We start from the raw sequence: 24,530 nt of genomic DNA on the forward strand, positions 1-24,530 counted from the left end.
TGTTAGAAAGTGACCAGTTCATTAGCACCTAATATATGTGAGAATATTATTTCCCTGAAATAAAAATTAAAAAAATTATTAACAAGCATTAATTGAAATTACTATTTAATATAATATTTGGAGCCTATATACTCTATGTGAATTGCTTCGATGTCATATTTTATAGTAATTTACAAAATAATAAAAGTGATTCATATAAAATAATTAAAAAGTTGCTAATTAAAATTACATTTCAATTGGCTGAAGGTTTCTCTTATTTTTTAAAAAAGTTTAAAGGTATGACGTTTAATGTTTATAGGACCATAAAGTGACACTGACATTAGAAATTAGTACATTGACATGTCATGGGAATTGAAATGAAGAAGATTTTACGTGTAAATATTTTAATATTCACTGAGATACACTTTCGAAAGCGAGATTTTTATCGCCAAATATAATTTCTACGGATTTAATTTTTTGGTTGGTTTAATTAATATAAAAATCGTAAATACTTGATAAACATGTTTTATAATGTACGAATTTTCTTAACCGTACTATGTTAAATCGGCGAAAAGTGGACAAACAATTACTTGCATTTTGATGTAATTTTTTGTGAAGCAGTATAAAGAGGTAAGTACCTTTGACAACTCAGTATTTTTGTTAAAGTTAAGTTTCGGCATAAAACAAATTTATTAAGTTGTAAATAATTTCTTTTAAAAGAACATGACATACTTTTAAATGAAAAACGTTTTTTAGGAACATTAAAAAATGTAGAGTACGTAAAATTTTTAGTTTTTCTAATAATACTGTATTAGAGAATACCATATATTTATTTCCTATAAACATATTAATAACCAATTTAATTCAGTAACTAAAACGTACATAAACTTCCAAACACTGCTCTAAGCTATAAAATCTGGTCAGGTTTTGAAAATTATCTGTTTATCTATTTCATGTTTAGATTACAACTTTATTCCCTTGGTTACAATCTTCTGTGACTACTTGCTTTTCAACAATAGCATAAAGATTGAGTTTTTGGTCCATTTTCAAATTTCAATCTAAAATAATATTTATGAACAACTTAAGCCAATGCTCCTCTTTAGACCATGATATCTATTCACTGTGAAATTATGTCGAAATAATCTACAAAACTAAGTGGCCTACTGTTACTGTTAAATAATGTAATAATTAGCCTTACTTGAACTTGCTGTGAGAGCCTCTAAGCTTAGACAGAGTAAAGAGGTAAGCTTATCATCTGCATTTAGCCACCTCAAACTCAACCAGCACTTATATGTGATATATAAGACACTTAAAAGTTTTTTTGAATACATTAAAAGTATCTTACAAATATCTCACAGAATTTTACTTTACTAACCATTCTATTTTCACTTATGCTTCATTTTATGAACTTTTTAAGATTATATCAATTCTCACATTTTTTGTTTTGATTTAACCACCACAAGAGAAGTGGCACATTTGAGTATGTTTGAATTATTTTCTAACAAGAAACATTACATTTAAAAACAAAATACAAAATAATACAAAAATTAAATATGAATATGGCGTAACTAATTCCTACAAGGTCTCTGCTAAATCAGACTTATAGCTTTAACTTAAAAGTAGCCTTTAGTTCAAAATGGGTGTGCATAGGAAGTGTATATAAATACAGGACAATTAGTAAATTATTTTACAATATTAAAATTTAATTATCAATTTCTGAATAATAATGAAATGCATTGATCAGCAATTTGTAGGTTTTCTTAGCAAAATATTTGGATAGTGTATGTTTATTAAAATAGTTGTTGTCATTAAGAAAATTACCAATTTTTTTTTGTGCTATACACCTATATCACATGCCATTTATTTATGTGTCCGAATATAATAGTGTATTAGAAAAACTTGGGGTTTGATAGTAGAGCTTTATCTTTATCACACAGTTCTCCCATAGCTTGGATTACAAGAGTCAAAGTTTTAAGAAAAAATTATAAAGCCTGCTAAAGATTCTATCTCATTATTAATATATTAATGAAATATAAAGAAAATGTTGATTCTTTCTTTCTTGTAAAAGAAACCATTGCTGATTAAAAGATACTTCATCAATTGACACTCTACTTGATGCAATTGCTCTGGTCTTTTTTTATTGGCATAGGCATGTCATTATCATTTACAACTTTACTGATATTGAGAATAAAGAGAGCCAAAGATGTCTAGAATTTTACAGTAATAAGCTGAAGTGCATCATTGAAATCTAAATTATCACTATAACTGATGAAGTTAATGTTCATAATTTGTTTTGCTGGATGAGGAGGTGAGTTAGGGAAAAGCTTCATAGTGAATAGTTGCAAAGCCCTCAAGAGAGAATTAATTAACTAAGAACTATATTTTAAGAAGTCATTCAAACAATGTAGTAGTCCTTCACACTACTATGGGTAGGTCTCCCACTAGGTGGAGCAATGACATAGTTAAGGTTGCAGTAAGTTGCTTGATGTAAGCAGTGCAATACAGCCGGTATTGCGCTGCTTATATCAAGGCAATTTTGAAGGAAGGCTTATGCCTTGCAATGAGTGGGCATCTCTCTATATAACACACTAATACACAATAAGTGTTTGTTAGTGTCTTGATTTTTTTTTACATTAAATTCAAGTTTTATATAATAGTATAAATGTATATAATTATTTATACACTAATTTTTGTTTCTCAATTTTGTTCTCTAAAATTGGCTAGTTTAGCAGCCATTTTAACTATTCTAATTATACATAGTGTTGTGGTGGAATTTTCATTTTATTGTACTATCTTATCTAGATGATAATAATTATTTTGTTTTTAAATAACACAGCTGTTTAAACTTTGAAGACAATTACCTCTTAATTTTTTAAGGACAATGTTTAAAATATTTCTACCCAATAAATGGTAACAATTAGTATCTTTTATTTTTTGCTTTTCTTGGTCTTGAACTTTGTAAAATTAATATTAGGCTGCACTAATGTTGAAGAAAGAGAATTAGTTTCTGCCATTTACAGGGTCACTAATTATAGGTGTAACCTTTAAAGTAAATGTGAAGCAAAAGTAATTCTAATTAATGTATGTAATATCAATCAAGTGCTCATGCAATACAGTTATTTTTAGAAGTCATGAAGCATCGAACATTTGCTTCTGGAGTTCAGTTAAGTTCTGAGATCTCAGAATTATTGCTTTATTGGAGTTACAAACTGAACCCCAAAAGCTCAACTTGCATAAGCCCGTATTGGTTTTAAAACTGTTTTGTAGATCAAGAACTTGTTGTCTATCATTGGCATTTGCTTTTTTTTGGCACTGCTTAGCAATTCCAATATAGGCTTCTGTATCTCACATTCACCTCATCTCTTTTGGCTGATTTATTTGAACATCAAAAAGGTATTCGCGAGATGGGTGACAGCTATTGCTAACACACGAACCCGTGAAACAAATTTTAAAGGAATGTTTTGCGATGTTTATCCGCAATTCGGACAAGTTTTTCAGAATTCGGAAAAATAGATACATGACAAAACCCAGAGACTAAGACACAAATAAACAGTGGATGTCTTTAGATGAACGTACACCAGAGAAGGCCAAGGATGGACCCTCCATTAGCCAACGAAGTCATAACTACAGTTTTTTCGGATGTATGCGGCGCATGTAGATTATCTAGGGAAGAGTAGAACGATCACCGGAATATTATTATACAGACCAATAGATCATATTTTGTACATACCTTTTAGGCAAATTCGATAGTGGTTTAAAGCAAGTACGCCCAAATTTGACAAAAATAATATATAAGCACGACACATGTATGTAGTCACAATAGCAAAAATCCATAAACAAGCGCTATGCGAATATTTTTTTATTTCAAACGCTCATTTCCAAAATTTGAAGGCCTCGAGGAAAACTTAAAATAATTTAATGATAAAAAACGCATCTGTCTATAATTTCATTTTATTTAAATAGTCACGAAGTTTTTAAAAGGCCCTCTTAGATAGGTAATTACATGAATTAAATTAATAACATGATATTTTAACTGTATTATCAGATTATTGTTTATAGACAAACAAAAAGTTGATGTAAAGCGTAACAAGGCCAATATCCAATAATTTAATAATATGTTCAAATAATTTTTAAATATTGTGTGTCATTTTTTTGAAAATATCCGATTGTTTCAGAGAACTTAATAATACTACGTAAATGGCTTATATATCATGTAAATACCAGGCCTTCTATATCATGTAACCGTCTTCTATATCAGTTAATATTGCTGTATAAAAAGTTAAATAACATTGAAATAAATCTTTTTAAACAAAGATAAATGTTAAAGTTAATTTTGAAAGACTGTGAAGTAATAAAACACGTGTAAAATAATCCATAATAAATTATTTCGGCTGCCAATATTACAAAATTTTTAAAACGTAATTGAGTAGAGCAACGAAATTTCAACGTTTTGCTAATTACCTGAATATTTTCGACTCTTATCAGCTAATAATAGATATAATATGACTGTTATCAAAGAGGGCTCATAAATTATACATTGTCATATTGTCCTAGGATTAGCACCTGATTGGTTATTAGCTTTTGATTTTTTAATATGTTAGACTTGAGATTCAGATATTTCAATTAATGACTTTTATATAATTCTTTATCCATTGATAGTCTGCTCCTGTGTATTAATCCGTGTACGTTTATCTATTTTTGTTGTTTTTAATTTTTAACGGACTTTGATACTTGCTAAGCAATTTGGATTTTCAACCTAGTAGCTTTTAAGATAGATTTGGAAGACGGTGATTTTTTTTTATTATACAAGACGTAGTATTCACCAAGTTTGAGGCAAAAACACACTAGCGTAGGCCTAACAGTTGTAATGTTGGACACATTATAATAATTTATGTAAGGTTTTTTTAAATGAATTGGATTAAAAAAAAATCACATATTTTCAAATGTCAGCCAAACCATTGAAATTGCTACACACGTGAAAATGATAGGTGTCGAGGTTACCCTCCCTCAAGCCACGTTTTATCCATTGTTCGTAATACAGATTGTATAGTGGCATAGATTTCCACTTACGTACAGACTCATCATGATATCTTTGGTATAGACCAGACTATAGTCTGAAACTATATATATATATGTATACACTATATATATAGAGACCATATATATGTATAGGCTATATATATATGTCTGACCACAAGCAGGTAAAGAAGTTAGTCAGAATATTTTTTTTAAATGTGAATGTTATTATGAGATTTTATGGAAACAAACCCACAAGAGGCCATGCTGACGAGCGAGTGGCCTCTTGTGGGTGGCGGACAGCTAAATTGATATACTTGATTTTGTTATAACGATCCGGTGGTTAACTAAGGGTATGTTCTTTCTTATAATTAGACGGCCATGTTGATCAGGTTTTAAAATAAAACGTTAGTCACAGATCAGCATCTGCAATCTCTAAGCTTTCTAAAACCCAACCACTGTAATACTTTCGTCTGTCGATTTAGCGATAGAAATATATTAAGTAGATTTCTCAATCTGGTGAAAAACGATTTAAGCCGTGTATCATAATTATTGATAATATCTTTCCACTTGGGGGAAGCCTGCGCCCAGCAGTGGATGTCGTACGACTGTAATAATAATTAAACTTACCAAAAGAAATTTAATAGGAAAAATTATAAAATTACCAACTTCAAAATTTTCATTATCGTCGACTCCATGTATGTTAAATATACATGGATTTGTCTTTTTGTTCTGTCATTAAATACCTTTAGGTTTACGAAGTATGTAACAGTAACTGTCTATATTATATATATATATATATATATATATATATATATATATATATATATATATAATTAATAAAAAGATTTCAAGCGATAACACTGATATCGCGGAAACAGTTTATAGCGATTTTAAAATTCATCGGTTTTGCCGAGTCATGAATGGTGCGTCAAAACTCTGCAGATTGCTTCTGTCTTTTTTTCAGTCAGTCCAGCTCTGCGGTACACACATGTTCTTTTCGTATTTATGCATCTCTTGCGAACCGGATTTTCAGCAGTTGTAATATTTGATAAATAAAAATTGTTCATACACTATGATCTAATTTTTTGATAGTGTTTTTAGATGTGTGTTGATTCTGTGTCATTTTATAAGTGATTTGATCTCTTTCCACAATGAAATTGGATACGTTCACACAAAGTTCCAACGCTTGTTTTTACGAGAGAGATGGTAAAAAATAGTTTTTCTAAGCCTTATTCATGAATTTAAATAAGTAACGTTCACTGATTATATCGCTTGTTTTTTTCTACTGAAACCATTGTAAAATATTCAGTTGTTTTATCTTTTCAATTACTTTTTAATTTATTGGACAAGTTCGTTTAGTAAATATAAGAATAACATAAATAGGTCGAAATTGATGAACTATTTTAGGTTTGCGGTTTCTACTAGAATGCAAAATTTCAAGTAAAAGTTTTTATGAATAAAATGAGCGTTCGGAGCGCAAATCAATCCACAAATGTTTGTATTTGCAAAAGTTTTTTCGTCAAAAATTTTAAATAGCCCGTCAAGATAATAATAAAGAATGTGATATTAACATGAGCTGACAAACAAAGCAATATTATTTATAAAATTGCTCAGGTAATTTTTTTTTGCATGGCATATCGATTTTTTTATCAATATGCAGGTAGATAACATATAAATTCGATAAGTTTTATGTAGTGACTTTATGCTTGCAAAGGCTTTGGTATAGGCGTATCACCAGTCAACAAGTTAAGTGCGCTATTTTACAGTATAAAATCTAGGATGTTTGTTTATTAAAACCGGTATTAATGCCTTAAATTAGGTTGCAAATAAAATTAAGGGGAGATTAATTATATTCTTTTACATATAAAATGAGCTTTATAACTTAGTATTCAATAAATGATGGATAACAAAGATAACATGATAGATGTTATTGACGTCAGGACGTCACGCCTTAAGTCTGAGAATTTCAGCGGGATATTATATTTTTAAAAAAGAATTTAAAGTGACATATTTAATTAACATTGAAATATCCATTTCCTTTCACCATTCCCATGGTGTTTACGTCTATGTAGTTATATGATCATCATCATCATCATAAAAGTTGATAGATGCCTACTATAAAGCATAGGCTTCTAATGTTTTACGCTGTTCGCATCCAGCTACTTTCTGCAACCTTGACTATATCGTCGATCCACCTAGCAGGGGATCTTGCCAATCCGTGTCTGTCGGCTGTGAAGTAACTTATATTTTAGTAAGTTTTAGCGCACAACCCTTCTTTTACATTTTTATTCGAATCTATCAATAGAAGCTTTCTAGGATCTTATTGTAAAAGCATAGTCACTGTCTTTAGTGTTTTTAAATCGATTAAGTTTTAGATACACAAAAGTTGGTTTGCTTCGGGTATTTACACTGTACGATCGGCAATCTTTTTGCGGATCATTTGCGTATTGAGAAGCTACAATTAATATTTTAAAAGAGCATGTACAAAGTTCTTTATCGTGGTTCAAAGTGACATCGGCCACAATCACGTGTGACTTTAGGGGGCGATGTGCCCGATGATAAAGCGCTTAGCCTATCAGTGTCGCTGTTTTGTATACTTTTGTACAGATGAGTGATAACAACTCCGTTTTCGGTCACTGACATAATTTACACAGTATTTTTAAATTTTAGTTATTTTTATTACAGGCGGCTATCGACTATCGCACACCTACTATTGAACAATTCGTTATGTAACAAAACTTTTTAAATCGACTTTATACATGAAATATTGATATTAACACCCCCCAGACGCTAAGTGACCGTCTAAAAAAGTACAATATTTTTTGTTCGGATTTCTTCAAAACTACATCATAATTATATTGTATTTCTCCCTTAGTTGTTTCAATGATTGTCACTTATTTTTATATCAAGTTCAGTTGCTTACAATTATTTTTTCTTTTACTTTCCAGTACCATAATTGAAATAATAAATACAAAATATATAAACGGTTTTATTGATTACTTGCCACCTAACATCGAAATATTAACCTAAAATTAAAAAGTTTATAATTTTTTTGTAAAATCACCAAAGAAATGCGACAGGCCAGAGCTTTCATTTTTGTGTAATAGATGTGTAGAAAACGTTTTCCTTAAGGATACACATCACGTTTCTAAGTATAAAGATGTGTATACTTTTGTATACAGAGAGTTCCAGACATTGTGTAAAAAAAGGACACACATGGCGCTAAAGGTGTTAAAAATATGGAACAAAACCATTTGTGTCCTAAATGAAAGGAGCCGTAGCCAAGCATCACGTAAAAAATAGTCGAATAATAAATGATGTTTCTTCCTCCTCCATACGACCGTGATAAGGTCGTGAATCTTTTTGGAATGTTTGTAGCGTACTATATTACGCTATCTGCGACAGTCCTCGGTGGTATGCATTGCTTCAATCTTGTGCAGGTTTAAGAAACTAAAGTATAAAGTTATAACAGGCAATTTTTTTTGACACAAAAAATTAGAAGGTTACATTCAGACAAACACTTTTAACATTTACGCCACGATTCATTCCATGCGTTGTTTAAAATTTCATAAAGAATCACTGACGGCTGTGAGATCATTGTATTCATTCACTATGAGGACAATATTGGCATAGACGATTAAGGAAACGGGGATGCCAAAGAGGTTTTGCTCAGCTTTTGACAAATTTATAAAGGAAACACACAAAAGCACTTAATACGTCTCTTTTACTTCTTAAAACACATTTTTGTATCAAATTTTTACACTCCACTTCTTTTAGACATTTACTGATTGTAGGTGCCGCCACCTACAAGGCTTATCATAGTCTACATTCAAGCGTTTGGATGTCGTGTCGACAATAAGACAAAACAAGTTACGTACACCACATATTGTTGCTATTCGATAACCAACTAGTCTCGGCAGAAAGGTGGCCGTATCGTATATCATAGGGGACGCCAACACCCGATCATACCAGCGTTTCAAAAGTTTTTTCCGCCATTTGATCTCCTAATACGATTAGTGTTATTAGCGAGGCAATAGCAATCGACCAAGTCGAAGTTCAGCCCTCTCATACACCCTTTTGTCGACCCTTGTTTGTGTACCATTATGATTGCTTAATGAGTGTTATCGACGAGTGACAGCCAAAGAAGAGGTATCCCGCGCGGGTTGCCTGCCATCTAGTCACTCCATAGAGCGTCCGCCCTGAAAGCGGTATCGCCAATTGATCCTAGAGCTTGGCGGTTCCCTAATCCGGTGAAATAGTAGTTTTTAGAAGCTACCTTACAAACTTTTGCTACCTTAAAAAGGCTAGGCGCCCTCGCATCCTATCACGTCGGAAAATAATTCATCTGTATCAGAAAATTACGATCAGGTTACTTTCCATGCACGATAAAATTACTATAAAATTTCAATGTAATTTAAAATTATTTACAATGAAATTTATGTAAATTTTTTTTAATCCTTGCATTTTTTCGGTTTCAACATGAATTTGATTTATTTCATGAATTATTAATTAACATTTTTACTTACTTGTAGTGATTAAAGAATCAATACTAAAACGGAAAATAAAATGGTAATTTAGTCTTGAGTAGGAATATAACATTGTTGTTCTAGAAATATAATGTATATAAGGACAAATTATAATTTTTATTCCTCCTTGGATAACTAAAAAAACTGTTCACTTACTGTGTTCTTATACACGTGTTGATTCCGTGTCAGTTTATTACTTATCTGGTCTGTTACTGTAATGAAATTGGATACTTTCATGCAAAAATAGGACACTTGTTTATTCGACGGAGATGGTTAAAAATTGTTTTCCTTTCTCCATATTGATTAATTTAAATACGACACGTTCACTGATAACATTATTTGTACTTATTGTAAAAGTTATTTAATTAACTTGGGAAGTTTTTTATAGTTAAGCATTTGTTAAAAATTTATACCTGTATTGTAACTGTAAAAATTATTCTGTGTTCAGAAAATAGAAAATGAAATAAAATATGTAGTTGTATGCAACCGAGCGGTGCCATAAAAATAAGATTTATTAAGATTCTGGTAGTACAAAGCTAAAACATCCACAGATTGCAATATGGAGACAGATGAAGAATTTGGTCGGGGCAACCTACTGGACGAAATGCCCCCCATCAACTGCCAAACGACCCTGGAAGAAATTATGACAACGGGAGACACCGACATCGGTGACATGACCTTCTGCTTAGGCAACTACGTCCCCGATTTCATGAAGGTAAGACTCTTTATTATTGGGCTCGCCAGGTAGATTGACGACTTAGTCAAAGCGAGAAGTCGCCAGATGTAGACAGCACAAGACTCGTCATCGTTGCGACCTTTGAGGAAGACCTATGACTTAAAGAGATCTTCTGATATGATGATGATTATGGTAAAGACTATTAAGTGCAGCGAGGATGCCCATTCACAAGGTAGGCAGGTGACTGGCTGAATGTACGGCGCTCCGATCCAAAATCTTATTCAGAGACAAGGATCCGGACTAGTTCCCTATTGATAGTTGACAAAGTGATAACCCGAATATAAAAAAGCGGTCTAATTGAAAATTTATGAGGAAGCCTATGTCCAGTAGTGAACGCTCTGAAGCTAGTATGATGATGATGATGATGATGGAGCGATTAACACTTGATTTTCGTAAACTAAATATAATATCACTGATCTATTATTAATAAACTAAGGTGTAGCTAAAACTGCCGATGTTTTAAACATTCATAACTAGGCTTTAAACACGAGCCATTGCATGTATTCTTGTTGTCCTATCTACAAAACCTAATGAGAATATTTTAAAAAATTCGATTAAGACGTTCTCTGTGTTTAAGGTGACGCAAATGTAGTTTCTAACGTCTTTATCGAATTAACATTGAAAACAAAACAATACCTATTGAGACTGAGACTTAGTTTGGAAACGAAAATAAATTTAACAATGTCATGTTATTGTTATTGGATTTTTAAATACCTACTAGTGAACCTTTTGTACAAAAAATGAGAAATGAGGTTTTTCAATAGAGATCATACATAATTTATAACCTAAAAGGAACGTGATGTAAGTCTATGTTCCTAAAATGATTTATGCTTTTTTCTAACATAAAAGGTCCTATGTTTATTTATTACCGGCATATAGTCACCGTGACGGTGCAGAAGCGCGAGAACACCACACGCCTTTACTTAGTGGTCATGTAGATATATCGATGAAGGTCATACGATATCGGGGTTGACAAAGTGATAAACGAACGCCTTACAAATTCCATGTTAACCTTTGTTTTTTCTATACCGGAGTCTAACTTCTTGCTTCTTTATCCAGTTGGAACAAGCCGAAAGATAAATCTAGAACTAGAAAATATCACATAATAAAATTTACATTTTTACCAACGATATTTAAACATCATATTTTTGGTGCATGTTCCAACTAAACAGTCATGACCAAAAGCAAAATACTATCATAAAAATATTTCACGAAAACGTGGACCGTGTCAGGCTTCATCTGACAATCTACGAAGCAGCTGTAGAGTTCTTTGTTGCTTGTTATTATTTCAACGTAGCCAGGAAACAAGTAATCCAGATGCTACTGATTATTAATCTTGTTCGGTTTCTTATTAGACGGTCGTGGTATTTGCACTGACATTTGACATTTTTAGATTAGAGGTATTAAAAAAATATTGCATTACGTAGCAAGTTTTAGCTCGTAAATTCCGGGTTCGGGCCTCGAGATTGATAAAAGTGTAAAAACAGTATTGGTTAACAGCGCCAAATATTACACGAGCAAAAGGAAAAATATGAACCGGTAGACGTGAAGTGTGTAGTATATACTGAAGTGTGTAGTGTATACTATATAGTCAAGGTCGCGACAAAGTCGCTACACACGGGCAACGCGAGACCGGCTATCGTTGCAATCTTCGGGGAAGAGTGTCTACTAGTCCGTTTGCGAATAAGAATATAATATATTATCCGCGTTTGCCCTAACCATGCCCCACACCTGATCAAATCATTATTAAGAAATCAATGTGACATCTGCTTTACTGTGAGCCCCTATCCGCTGGCTGGAAGGATTTTATGAAAAAAAAAAGGAAACGTAGAAATAACAAACACAACCATACTTATAAACATAGCTAACGCATTAGCTATGATTATATACATATAATGTTCGCATTTTAGATTGAATCTGTCGCAGATAATATTTTGAAGCAATACAAATTTGTTGAATTAAGAATTAGTCTATAACATGGTATTTCCATGACTAGTTATGGTTAAAATTTATAGTTTCATTGTGACTGTATATAAATATCGCAAGCCGACATGACGCTGCAGAATTTGTTTGTCACGCCGAACTTCGTCTTGAAAAGATGTCTGTTACGTTTGAAATGAGTTCCACGTCGAAGTAGAATCGTTATTAAATAAAAAAAAAAAAAAACTTATGTTAAATTTTCACACTCGTGTAGCGTGATAAGTGAGAGCTAAGCAATTTTATAAAGATTAAATTCCAAGTTGTTATTTCTATTTGGAGCGCGTAAGTTATCAATAATGTTTAAATAACTAAAATAGCTCGTGCAGAATCGACGTTTAAATTCTTTTAATTAGATAAGAGGTGATATTAAAAGTTTTTTGTATACTAAAACTCGAACTAAGTATCAACTTATTAATGATTTACTTTGCTCATTATGCTTTTGAAGATAAATACTCCGCGTAACGCATTTGTAAAACCAATGTGATGTGTAATGGGCCCACTACTATTTGCGGATCTTTCACAGAGTTTTCGAACATTCGCCACCGCTCAGCACTCACATACTCACATAATCGACGATGTTTCATTTTTGATTGTTTTTATTTTTGGGAATAATCTTGATATAGCATATTACGAGTCAATAATCTTTTTTCCCACACGTCTTCTTTTAATTTTTGTAGACAATTCTTCTCAAGGAATTACTCCCTGTTCAATTCTCTGGTTATTAGGATCATAATATTAGATACCAATTTCGACATCTGTGTCAAATACTGCATTTGGGAAACTCCATCGAATTTCAATACCTTTGCATGGCACCAATCAATGCGTTGGCGTTTTCCAGCTTCTGTCAAAATCGAAGCTATCAAATCTAGCATAAAGCTTCTCTAATGCCTAAATGATCGTTCAAAATATTTTGAATTTGATTCATACCGTTGCCAAAGCATACTCCAGTTTGTTTTTAGGTAAAACTCTAGTCAGCCTCTATCATCGATCGCATAAATCGAATGTTTTTTTCAAATTTGAAAATATTTTCTACATGTTTTTAATTGGAGCCAAAAGGTAGGTCAAAGCGAAAAAAGGTAACGAAAGTTTTTTTTTACTTTGGACATCATTTTGTGTTATAATCATTGTAGCTATTGCAAAAGTCATTTGTTTTGATAGTCCTAAATCTGTCGGGTTTATGTCTTAATTTTGGTAAATCTAAAATTAAAAGTACTTTGTAAAATAAATCAGCATTCACGAAATGTGACGATACTTGATTTTTTGACTCGTATACATGTATAATACTCGTAATAACATTGTTAAATATGTATAACAATAATTGATGATTCAAATGTGCGTGTAAATGCCGACTTAAATAAAGAAATTTTCAGTTTGAATAATCTAACTTTAGTTTTATGAATTATAGGTGACCATAATAATAATTGTACAAATTAATAAAAATATCAAATATTGCCATTGTAAGAATCCACAGATGTATTGAAATTCAAATAAGAATACATGTTCACGTTTCAGTCATTAGTTGTGCATGCTTAGTTTTAGTTAACGAGATACATTATCAGCTAAAACCTGTAGTCTATTTTTAGCGCTTTAGCAATATTATCCTCTATAATACATGTTGAATAAAACATCGGTTAAGCTATAATGACGCCAGCTTGTTTTTTAATGGGAAAATATACAATCGTTGGTCGTGACTTAGTAGTGACATGGGAGTATTACAAAAGCAATACCTATGAAACTTAGACCAAATATACCACAAGTTCATTAGAAAGAAAATTGTTGTGCTAAAGAATCATTTGAAATATCGACAAATTATCATATTAAGAAGTGCTTAATCTACTTGTGCGGACGAATGAAATTAACCGACATAGCCCAGTGGATTGGAAAGGTGGAATAGCAATGGGCATCCACATAGCGCGCAGATGGTGTACTAATGACTTTGAAAAACCCTATCCATTTCCAATTGGTCCTATCTGGAATCTATGGGGACTGTACCTGTACTGTAGCAGTCTAGGCTAAAAGCCTATAGCGCTCCGCCACATCAGAAAAAATATAAATTTGTCTGCCAACGATCAGATAGCGGTGACCGATACATAATGTTTATAAGTAATCCAGTTCAGAAAATGCCATAGACGTCTAACTGTTCTTTTATTCCAGCAATAGATATTTTAACAAATTTCGACAAACATTTGCGACATTATTGTTAATTTAAAATTTGGATAACGGAAGCGAATATGTACACGTTGTTGTTTGAATATTTATTATGTTACGTGACGATAAAACTGTACAAAAGTAAATGTATATTAAAATTATGTAACGTGTATTAAAAAAAATTATAACGCTTTAATAATAATCGAAGGTATTTACATGTATTCGTTTTCAAAATTTTATTACTTATTCGCTTAGTTACAAAAGTGTTAACAGTAACTAGACTAACCATTACTTATACGGAATTGGGATCGCGCTCAGCTTAAGCGGACGCTCTCTAAAACAACGGGGCGTAAAGTTTTCATTGATAACACATCACTTCAGGCTGTCAGTTTAGAAGCTTTTAGTTATTTGATAAAAGCGTTGAATGTACTTATATTACCTACATCGCTGGTCCGCCTCTTAGGAAATCGCGGCAAGGCGGAACGTTGACGGAAAACTAATGGAATATGCAGCTGATACCCTCTCCCCCCCACCACTCACTTTCTCACCTCGCACATACCTAAAGAGCGGTACAGCAGTTTTGGTTGCATAGTAGGTTTCTACTTTTTGACAGTTCGCATCATTACATCCTTTATTTTAACGCTTTAAAGAGTAATTAGGTGAAAAGTTTCTATCTGACTGTTACTCTCCAACGATCACCACGATGACAGGTCTTGCGGTTCTCGCATCTAGCGACTTCCCCGAATGGACAATGCCATTATTCCACTTAGTAGAGGGCCTACCAATAATGGATGATCAGGTCTTTAACGTTGAAAACAAATATGTGTTCCTTTTTTAAAGTCTTTAGTATACGTTTATATTTTTTTGTCTGACCCATGCGATGTCGACAGATGCTGTTCACAATGCGGTCGCATCACATGCTGACCGATGTCGTCCTGGAAGTCGGCAATGAACTGTTCCACGTGCACAAAGTCGTGCTCGCCGCTGGGAGCCCTTACTTCAAGGCAAGTCTAACAAATATAAACCATATCAAAACTCGAAATTTTCCTGTTTAAACAAACAATGAATATTTGTTTGCCAATTGACACAATAAAGTGCAAACCGTTTTACGCCTAGCGGCATTGAACTCTAGGTTTACAACGTTTATCTGTATCGTATGACATTTCTTGTCTGGGATATTCCAAGATGTTTCCTTATTTTGATGTTTTTTTGTGTAATGACTAACCGCGTTAAAGACATGATTTCGCAACGAACTATGAAGAGATAGCCATCTCGGGATTTTTTAACTTCATACTATACTTTATACTACTAACTACTACTTTATACTATATTTTATACTACAGTATCGATCAAATTAGGAAAGAGATCTGTAGACGAACGAAAGTAATTGTCTGAAATGATTATAATGATTACAATCGTAAAAGACCTGCGCCAAAACCAAAAGATATTTTATGACTATAAAAAAGCAACTATAATACATGTAAAACTAAATTCAGATTCATCATCGTCTCATTTGCTTAATATTTTTTTAGTCCCGATTTTTTACTGTTTCAACTTTGGGTTTCACGATCTAGGTGGCGTTTGGCGGAAACACTTGAAAGAGACTTTTAAACTACGTATATTTTTAATTAATTGTTAATTAATTAAATTAAATTTAAATCTTAATGCAAAATAAACTGCTTTTTTATGATCGGCAAGTCAGCGTATGTACATAACAATTGTATATTTATGATACCAACAGTATTACAATGTGTTGTTCTTTTATATTTGTATAAACTTGTAAATGGCATTCTCGTATTTATGTTTTCTTATTATTATTTAATCTAGCTTTGACTTGTAAGAAATATGTATAAAATAATTGTTTAATTTTGTTTAACGTTATACGGTTCCGCGCAGGCAATGTTCACAAGCGGTCTCAAAGAGAGCGAGATGTCCCGGGTGCGTTTGCAAGGGGTGTGTCCGTCGGCGATGGCGTGGCTCGTGTACTTCATGTACACGGGAAAGGTCCGCATCACGGAGGTCACCGTTTGCCAGCTCCTACCAGCTGCCACCATGTTCCAGGTAATTAAATTTTTCTTAATATATATATATTATATTCTCCTTATACAAGTATTTGTTTTTTTTTTATATATTTACCCTTTTTAAATCTTATTTAATGCCATACTTAATGCCTTTAGGCATTCTTTACCAAACAACCCAAGGCGGTGGAGAGATAATTAATAGGCAGCTATATAAATGTTATACAGAAATTAATTAGATATGTGAACATGTGCAACATATACATGGTAAATACTGTACTTATTATACAATTACTTATAAAGACATATTTAAATACGAGTATATAACATATACATAAATTACACATTATATATATATATATATATATATATATATATATATATATATATATATATATATATATATATATATACAATTCTTTATAAAAGAGAGTTATGTCGATTCTTTTGCGAATAGCTCTCGAACATTCTTTTTGAACTCGTATCGGTTTAATGACTCTCTAATTCCGAGAGTAAGTTTATTTCAAAGCAAAAGGCTTTGGACATGAAAAGAAGAAAGGACGAAGTCAGATTTGTGAGAAAGACAAAGTAGTAAAAAATAATTTGACGACCGTAGATTTCTAAGTATGTTATATGTTTAAAAAAGACTAAACGTTTTCATGTAATGGTTTCATAATTGCATCTGATGGAAGAGCCCGAGTCTATATTCCCGAGGTATTGCTCAAGTTATTTTGTGAATGAGTACGCGGAATCTATAAATGCAAATAAGGAAACAGTGTAAACCTAGACCGAGAAAATAAATCAATAAGTATATACTTAATGTTAGAGACCAATGAGAACTACGGAACTGACGATTACAGCTCTGAGTACAGTTACAGTGTGAGTAAAAGGCATGTGTCATTGTTTTAAACAGACTGAAACGCAGATGATACTAATTGTTAAAAGCGTTTGATTTTATATTGAGGCGCTTTATGATTCGAGTGAATATTATCGCCTCGGTACTTGGGTTTTTACCATAATCGTGTGACATTATGACAAATCCATGAGGAAAATCAAAACTACCACACTAACTGTAAAGCGATTATTTATGTGAGATGTTATTGAGCTGTTTAGTCTCCAATCTAGCCCGTACGTGCACATGCATTGCAGCATTTTTAATATTTAATAAAGCTTAGTTATCAGCGCACTGTAACTTATCTGGTATAAATGAAGAAATATTGACTTGTTCTTTTTCAAGATTTTTTCGCGTATACCGTATATGTTTTTTGCCCTTTCAAGTACTTACAAAGCAACAGCTTAGGAATTTAAAGAGGAAGCTCATACATGAACCAAGGTGTCATACATGACGCGAGCTATTATCATGATTTCAGCCGATAGACGCCAACTAAAAAAAGTCCATGGTCTTGCGTTGTCCACGTCCAACTACTTCTGGTTCACCTAGTCTACTTCCTTAAAATTAGGCAATATTTCTCAGGTGAAATACTATATCATATATTGATGACACCAAATTTTGTAACGTCGTCGTACAAAAAAATCGGTAGAATTTGAATATTCCCATTTATGCTTTAAAATGTATTTATCACTTTTAGATATTGATCCGAGAATAAAACTGTATGACATGACATACCCTCGCGACAGCCCTAGTCAAGGACCTTTACGCCTAAAAGCTTATTGGCCTCTTAGTCCTTATATATAAACCTTACTTAACGCGCATGTCGAAATTCCCGAAGGAGCCTTCAGTCTTAGTAACTATAAAATTATTTTTTTAGTTTAAATGCAATAAAGTAACATCCGGACCTCGTGTAAAATTTGAATGCGTTATAAAATCTGTTACCGATCAAGAAAAACGTCAATGATAGCAGAGAGGTACAAGTTTAGCGGTTCTCGGTTATTTGCGTCACAAACGTTGACAATCCGATAAGAGTCTGTTAGTTACCGACGTGTAACGTTAGGGCATCGCCACTTTGTGTATTAATAATCTATAATTTGTTCATGTTTCCATGGCGATTTATAAGATGCAAGGTATCAATCAATTTGGCGGATATCGCGCTTGCTATATTAGCGTCGCCTAACATACCATTTGAGGCAATAATATCATGAACTAAATAATTTATATTAATTGAGATTTACATTTGAAATATATAAAATGCTAAATGGTTATCTTTATGTAAAATAAAAAATGTAATGTTTAGTTTTAGCGATATAGCAAAAGGCATAAAAAACCCTCAACGTTTTTATTACATTTGAAAACCACGCAATCCAATTGGACTAGTGGTCTACGCGGTTGGCTTTGTTGTGAGTTTTATTTGATTGTAGCACTTTGTGGCTTGTGGAAAACGTTTCCGATCAACCTTACACCAGCCGCGTGGCATATATATCTAAATTGTTATGATAATCTTCAAACAGTTCTTGTTAACGTACAGTTGTAAAAACACTACGCATTTACCTGAGCCGCAACATATGGTTTGACTTATGACCCATCCGTATCTTAACAATACGTCGACGATTATTGTTTAAGTTCATACTTCTGTACAAATATTTTTATTTGTGCTTCATTTTACATATCTTTGAACTGTGAACCAAGCATAAGGTAAATATCAGAAATACTATGTTTTATAATGTGTGTAAAAATATATTATTTTTTGATAATTCTTTTGATACTATTTTTGGATACATCTTGTGCTTCGTGCTTCGAAGATATTTTGGCTGTCAAAAAAATTATTTCAAAGTGCACTTTTTTGAGTTTTTGTGAGTCAAATGAATTGTAAAATTTTCAATATTATACGTAATTTGATATGAGATAATTTTGAGAAAGCTGTTTCGTGAAAATGAAATATAACTAAACCTTATACAGTTACTGTAGACAATAAAAAATTGCTAAGCACATAAGAATGTTTCAAATGTTTACAGAAGGTAGAAGGATACAGTTGCTGTTACAATTAGGGAACTTCTTAATTAAAAACGCGTTGAGTGAATACAAAAAAGAAAATTTGTTTTCCCCTAACTATTGCATTTTATATGTACTGCTCATAATTAACTTTTATGATATACATTTTTAACATGTTCTATCGCTTTCTACAAAACCTACGTTGAAGGACAGTGCATCCATTATATCCGTTACTCCGCAGATATCAAACGTGATAGAGGCTTGCTGTGCGTTTTTGGAACGCCAGCTCGACCCGTCGAACGCCATCGGCATCGCCAACTTCTCCGAACAGCACGGCTGCGTCAAACTCAAGCAGAAAGCCAACCAGTTCATAGAGAGGCATTTCACAGAGGCAAGTACGAATAAATTTTTATCACACTATCAATACGTTTGGGTCTCATTTTCGAGTCATATGAATGTCTCTAGAAAAAAAGAGCATTATCCAAAGAGAGAAAGCTCTCTATTTAATTTCCCTACGATATCGCATCGGGTGATGAAATAAGGTGATCCGTCGGTCGAACAGGTGGCCGGCCGCGGGGGCCTAAAACCTCTGGAGTGGAGACCATCGACAAGAAAGTGCCACGGAGAACGTTTAATATAGAGACAGGTAGACCTTATTAGGGTCCTTGGAGAACTTGAAGATGAACAAGTTTAAAATGTATTTTTTACAATAAGTTATATTGACCGCTTTATGTATGTATGCACGTGTATATATATAAATATATACATTTAACTTAAACGTGTACACACATATATATATATATACATACATACATATACATTTCAAGTTCAAGGACTGACGGATTTTATACCTAAATTTCAAAAACAAATTGCTCTATTGATTGGCAGTATAAATTTCTAGTTAAGCAAATTTTGCTCCGCATTCTGACTTCCTCTAAAAGGGAAGAGGCGGAAACATTGTACATTTTCCTATGTCATGTTTAAAGCTACCTTCAGCAAGTTCTGTATATAAAGTAATTTTAGATTTGTCTTCCTCCTAAAAAGGATAATAATTATTAAAATATGATACTGATCATTTAAAAAATACAATTAATAAGCGTCAGTGTAAACATCAGTTTATTCATTAATTTGTTATAAATTGTATAACAACGTTAAAGACAGTTCACGGATTAGTGTCTACGGTTTGTTTTTAAAAATAACACAAAACGTGGAAATTGACTATGACTGGTCGATGTTTGTTTTGCGCGATTATGAGTAGAAACATTTTACATTTTATGTTGTTTTTAAATTACGAAATGATTAAATCATTCATTGTTAGGCGCAACGAAGTTTCCGGGTCAGCTAGGTAATGATAAATTTGTTTGTCATAAATAATTCCGCGACTTTTAAATTAAACTAAATCTTATTAAGACTCATTACTTTGAACAGTGTTCTGTCCAAAAATGTTATCATGACACAACATAATCTTTTAATGATATTACGAGTATAGTAGTGCTTCTTATCAATTAGTCAGGAAAAACTGTTACAGATGTTGTGTTTAATTTTTTATATTTAAGTAATTACTAATGTGGTGAATGTATGTTGCTGTTTACATTATAAACATTTTTATTTCGTATGATTTTTCACAATGAGATTGTTTGATTGTTGTCACGTGACATCAGACGATGACGCGGCTGTATTTCTGAATTTCTAACGAATTATCTAAATTGTATTCGTCGTATCGTACATTCACAGGCCCGTTATCACAATATCATTATATTTCATTCTTAAAACTATATGTAAGGCATTGAAATACGTGACGATGCATTTTGTTTACATTGTCAAATCAAGCGATAAAGCAGACTGTGTTTATTGTAAACCAACATAATCCTTTCTGCTTAAACATTACAGAGCTCCCATAAAATTTTTGGTAAAGTGTTTTTAATGTTTTTTATTTTATCAATATCATCTAAAATTCTCTCTACAAACCCAAAAATTGTACCGTATGATAAAAGATTAAAAACTGTAATTTTAAATAATTATACTTCATCGATTTGAGATTAGTGAAAATTTTTCAAAACAACTTTTTTTATAAAAAAATGCGTAGATTTTTTTGTTACATTATCTAGATTTTTTAATTAATTTTGTGGCCCGAAACCCGGTTCCAGCTTGACTTTGATTTATGAGACATCTGATATTTTCAAAAGGCTTTTCTTATCTTTATAAGTCACAAATTTAAATATCAACAGGTTTGTCGAGAAGAAGAATTCCTGCAACTGACGGCGCCTGAACTCATTTCGCTGATACGTAAAGACGAACTGAACGTAAGGGAGGAAAGAGAAGTCTATAATGCAGTACTCAGTTGGGTGAGCATTTTATGTCTTTAGAATTATTGACGTTGCATTCTATATTTGTGTGTGTGCTCATCTTCCACAGCAAACTATCTTAAGTTACATTATTTAGCAACCAAGAAAAAAATAAACAAGTAGAAGGCATTCCAGAGCGATAATTAATTACTGTTTCTACGTCTAATAGTAAAGAAAGATAACTAACAAAAATAAGTTTTCGTACACTGCAAGATTTTATTATTAAAGATTATTTATTAACATTTTATTGTGATGTTCCAAAGTGTATGTTTTTGTACGATTACATCTTTACACACATTCTTTGCTTTGATTGACGCCAAACAATTTACAGTGACATGTATTTAAAATTATTTTAAAGTTTGTATTTTATATGAATAGTGTTTTTTGTAGTATTTTCCCCGCAAGATTTCCTTTTTTTTTTCATAATTACGATCAGAGTGCATTTTTGGAAAATGTAAAATGTTATATTAAGCCGAATTGATTGTGTCATTCTCGGGCTAGGAGCCTTGAAACTCATGTCGATTGTTTTAATTTATATAATTTTTTGGAATTCAAACAACCGTAAATTTGGATTATACATTGTGCTTTTACATAATGGAAGCAATTTTAGCATGTATATACTGTGTAATTTTTTTTATATAGCAAACAAACACGTACAGTATGATATTGCATTTTCTTATCGACGTTTATCCAACGCGATGCTACGTAAATATTAGATATGAGTATGAATTTGTAATGCGGACTGACGGTGTTTACATTAAAATTTTGTTTGCATAAAATATTCATTTCTATCGTAAAACGTGTTCACTCCTGGACATAGCCTCCCCCGGAGACTTCCAATAGTACCTATTGAAAGCGACCTGCATCCAATCCACCTTGTAAAGGAACGTTCCTACGTATCGCTTCCCGGTCTGTCTTAAAGTGCACGAAGTTATTTGTTCTGCGTAATATAACTTACCAATTCGCTAGGCTATGTCAGCTACTTTCATTAATGTATGAATCTCATAATTCTTGATTTCTTATCTTAGAGAAATTCCAAAATATTCATACCAGATACGAATATGTTGTATAATAAGTCTTAATTGTAACAATAAAAAATAACATTTCTGTTAGCAACACAAGTCAGATAATTAGCTATTGTATTTTATGGTTTAAACTTAGGTCGTTAAATCCATTATTGAATGGTGTTAGTTGTGCAAAGATTTATTTCCAAGATTTTTTGCAGTATTTTAAGCTGTAAATTTGTCAGTTCGTAAAATATACTTTTTATCCGTTTACAATGTACTTTTATCTTTTTACCGTGGATATTTTATGATTTGTGAGCGAATCTTGTTGTACGACGCACTTCACGTAAATAACTACACCATAACTATTTCTATGTGATTTATGAATTAATTCTAAAGATGATTTTTATGTCATTATGAACCTTCCCTCATGTTGTTATTTTTTGACTAATTAAAATCAATCATGCATTTAAAAGTTAAAACTCCGTGTATTGACATCTTTCGATATTATATGCTTCTTTTTTATGATTGTGAATAATTGTCAGTAATGCACGCGTAGCATTTCAGTAATGGCTTCCATATCTTTTTAATCCTTTAACATACCTAAACCTGGGATATTTAAACTATTTTATTATTTAAATAACTCTGAAATCTTTTGACGAGGCTTTAAATTTTACTACAAAATTGTGAATTTATTTTTATTACTATGTACGTCTGAATTTATCATCAGGTATATATTTTATATTAAAATCTTTTTTTGGTGTTAATAAAAACGAATACGAAAATATGTTGCTAAAAGTAAAACTAGAGAATTCTGGGAGAGTCACTACGCTAATTATTTAAAAAAATATTGTGTAACTTGAATATTTCTAATGATAATTTAATCACATTATTACTGGTCTTTTAGTATACGAAATTGAAACCTTTTTTTATTAATCATCATCTTCATTATTTCAACTAAAGCACCTCCATTTTTGTATTTAGATCTCAACTGTAAATTTCCAATAAAACCAATTAAAGCTGTTTTTATCCAGCGTCTTCCGATGTTTTTTATAAATGTTCGTTGTAAATTATTTGGAAATTAAACTCAATATCGGTGATCACTGTAGAAAACTCATTTATATATTAAATTTTTCTGTAAAAAATTAATGTCTAAGTATATAATATATTAGGTATTATAAAACTCAAAATGTCACGTTTTGCGCATTACATACGAATCGTAAAATCTCAACTGTTGCTTATTCTAGAAACAGAAAATAAATGTTGTGTCGACATTATATCTGTAATATAATCTTAATTTTTATAATGTATTATCCAATTCTAATATGGTTTTAAATTTTGGCTGATAATATATCTTATCAACATCCTTTTCACGTTACACAAATGTTTTGTGAGCAAAATAAATTTTGTCATTTACAATCATTAATATTTTTTGAATTTCCTCATAGAGTAGTTTATCACATAGTTTATTAATTAAAGCCAAAATATTAAACTACGAAGGTATTACCTAGTATCTCTTATGCGTACTTCACTTTTTTTACGGTTCTTTCACAAAATGCATAATATAATAAAAAAATGAATATTATATAGTTGGCCAGAAATATTCTTTTTAGAAATTTCAATTTTAGAAATTTTTAGAAATTTCCTTAAAATAAAAGAATTAAAAATAATAAAACCAAGGGAGTTTTGACGAAGCCATAAGAATATTGTATTTCCTCCGTGTCACTTTGTTATTTATATTATGTATAGGATTTCCTTTTTTATTAAAATCATATCAAAATGTATAAAATTTGTTTGTTAGATTAACTATTTGTCTATACATTTAAAAAATGGCGCAAAACGTAATTATTTAAAAATAGGCTTTACATTGACAATATCCCGCGTTAAT

At 31.8% G+C, this 24,530-nt stretch overlaps 1 protein-coding gene across 3 annotated transcripts in view; it reads left to right on the plus strand.

Annotated features, from left to right (window-relative positions):
* The first annotated feature begins 356 nt into the window (after window positions 1-356).
* The window catches only part of Keap1 (kelch like ECH associated protein 1), a 31,430-nt gene continuing 7,256 nt past the window's right edge, over window positions 357-24,530 (plus strand). Inside the window, exons 1-6 of one of the 3 annotated variants that reach the window (XM_068774142.1) lie at window positions 357-609; window positions 10,076-10,239; window positions 15,279-15,392; window positions 16,285-16,449; window positions 19,535-19,684; window positions 21,522-21,638. In XM_068774142.1, coding sequence (XP_068630243.1) covers window positions 10,084-10,239; window positions 15,279-15,392; window positions 16,285-16,449; window positions 19,535-19,684; window positions 21,522-21,638 — 702 coding nt within the window. In that variant the 5' untranslated portion in view covers window positions 357-609; window positions 10,076-10,083. Of the gene's footprint in view, window positions 610-6,150; window positions 6,205-10,075; window positions 10,240-12,438; window positions 12,523-15,278; window positions 15,393-16,284; window positions 16,450-19,534; window positions 19,685-21,521; window positions 21,639-24,530 lie in introns of those variants that run through there. The other 2 variants (XM_068774143.1, XM_068774144.1) reach the window with 2 other exon arrangements.

Source organism: Battus philenor, unplaced genomic scaffold (assembly GCF_028537555.1).
Source record: "Battus philenor isolate CCGP_79_NKW_IND1 unplaced genomic scaffold, ilBatPhil1.0.hap1 SCAF_7, whole genome shotgun sequence".
Lineage (NCBI taxonomy): Eukaryota > Metazoa > Arthropoda > Insecta > Lepidoptera > Papilionidae > Battus > Battus philenor.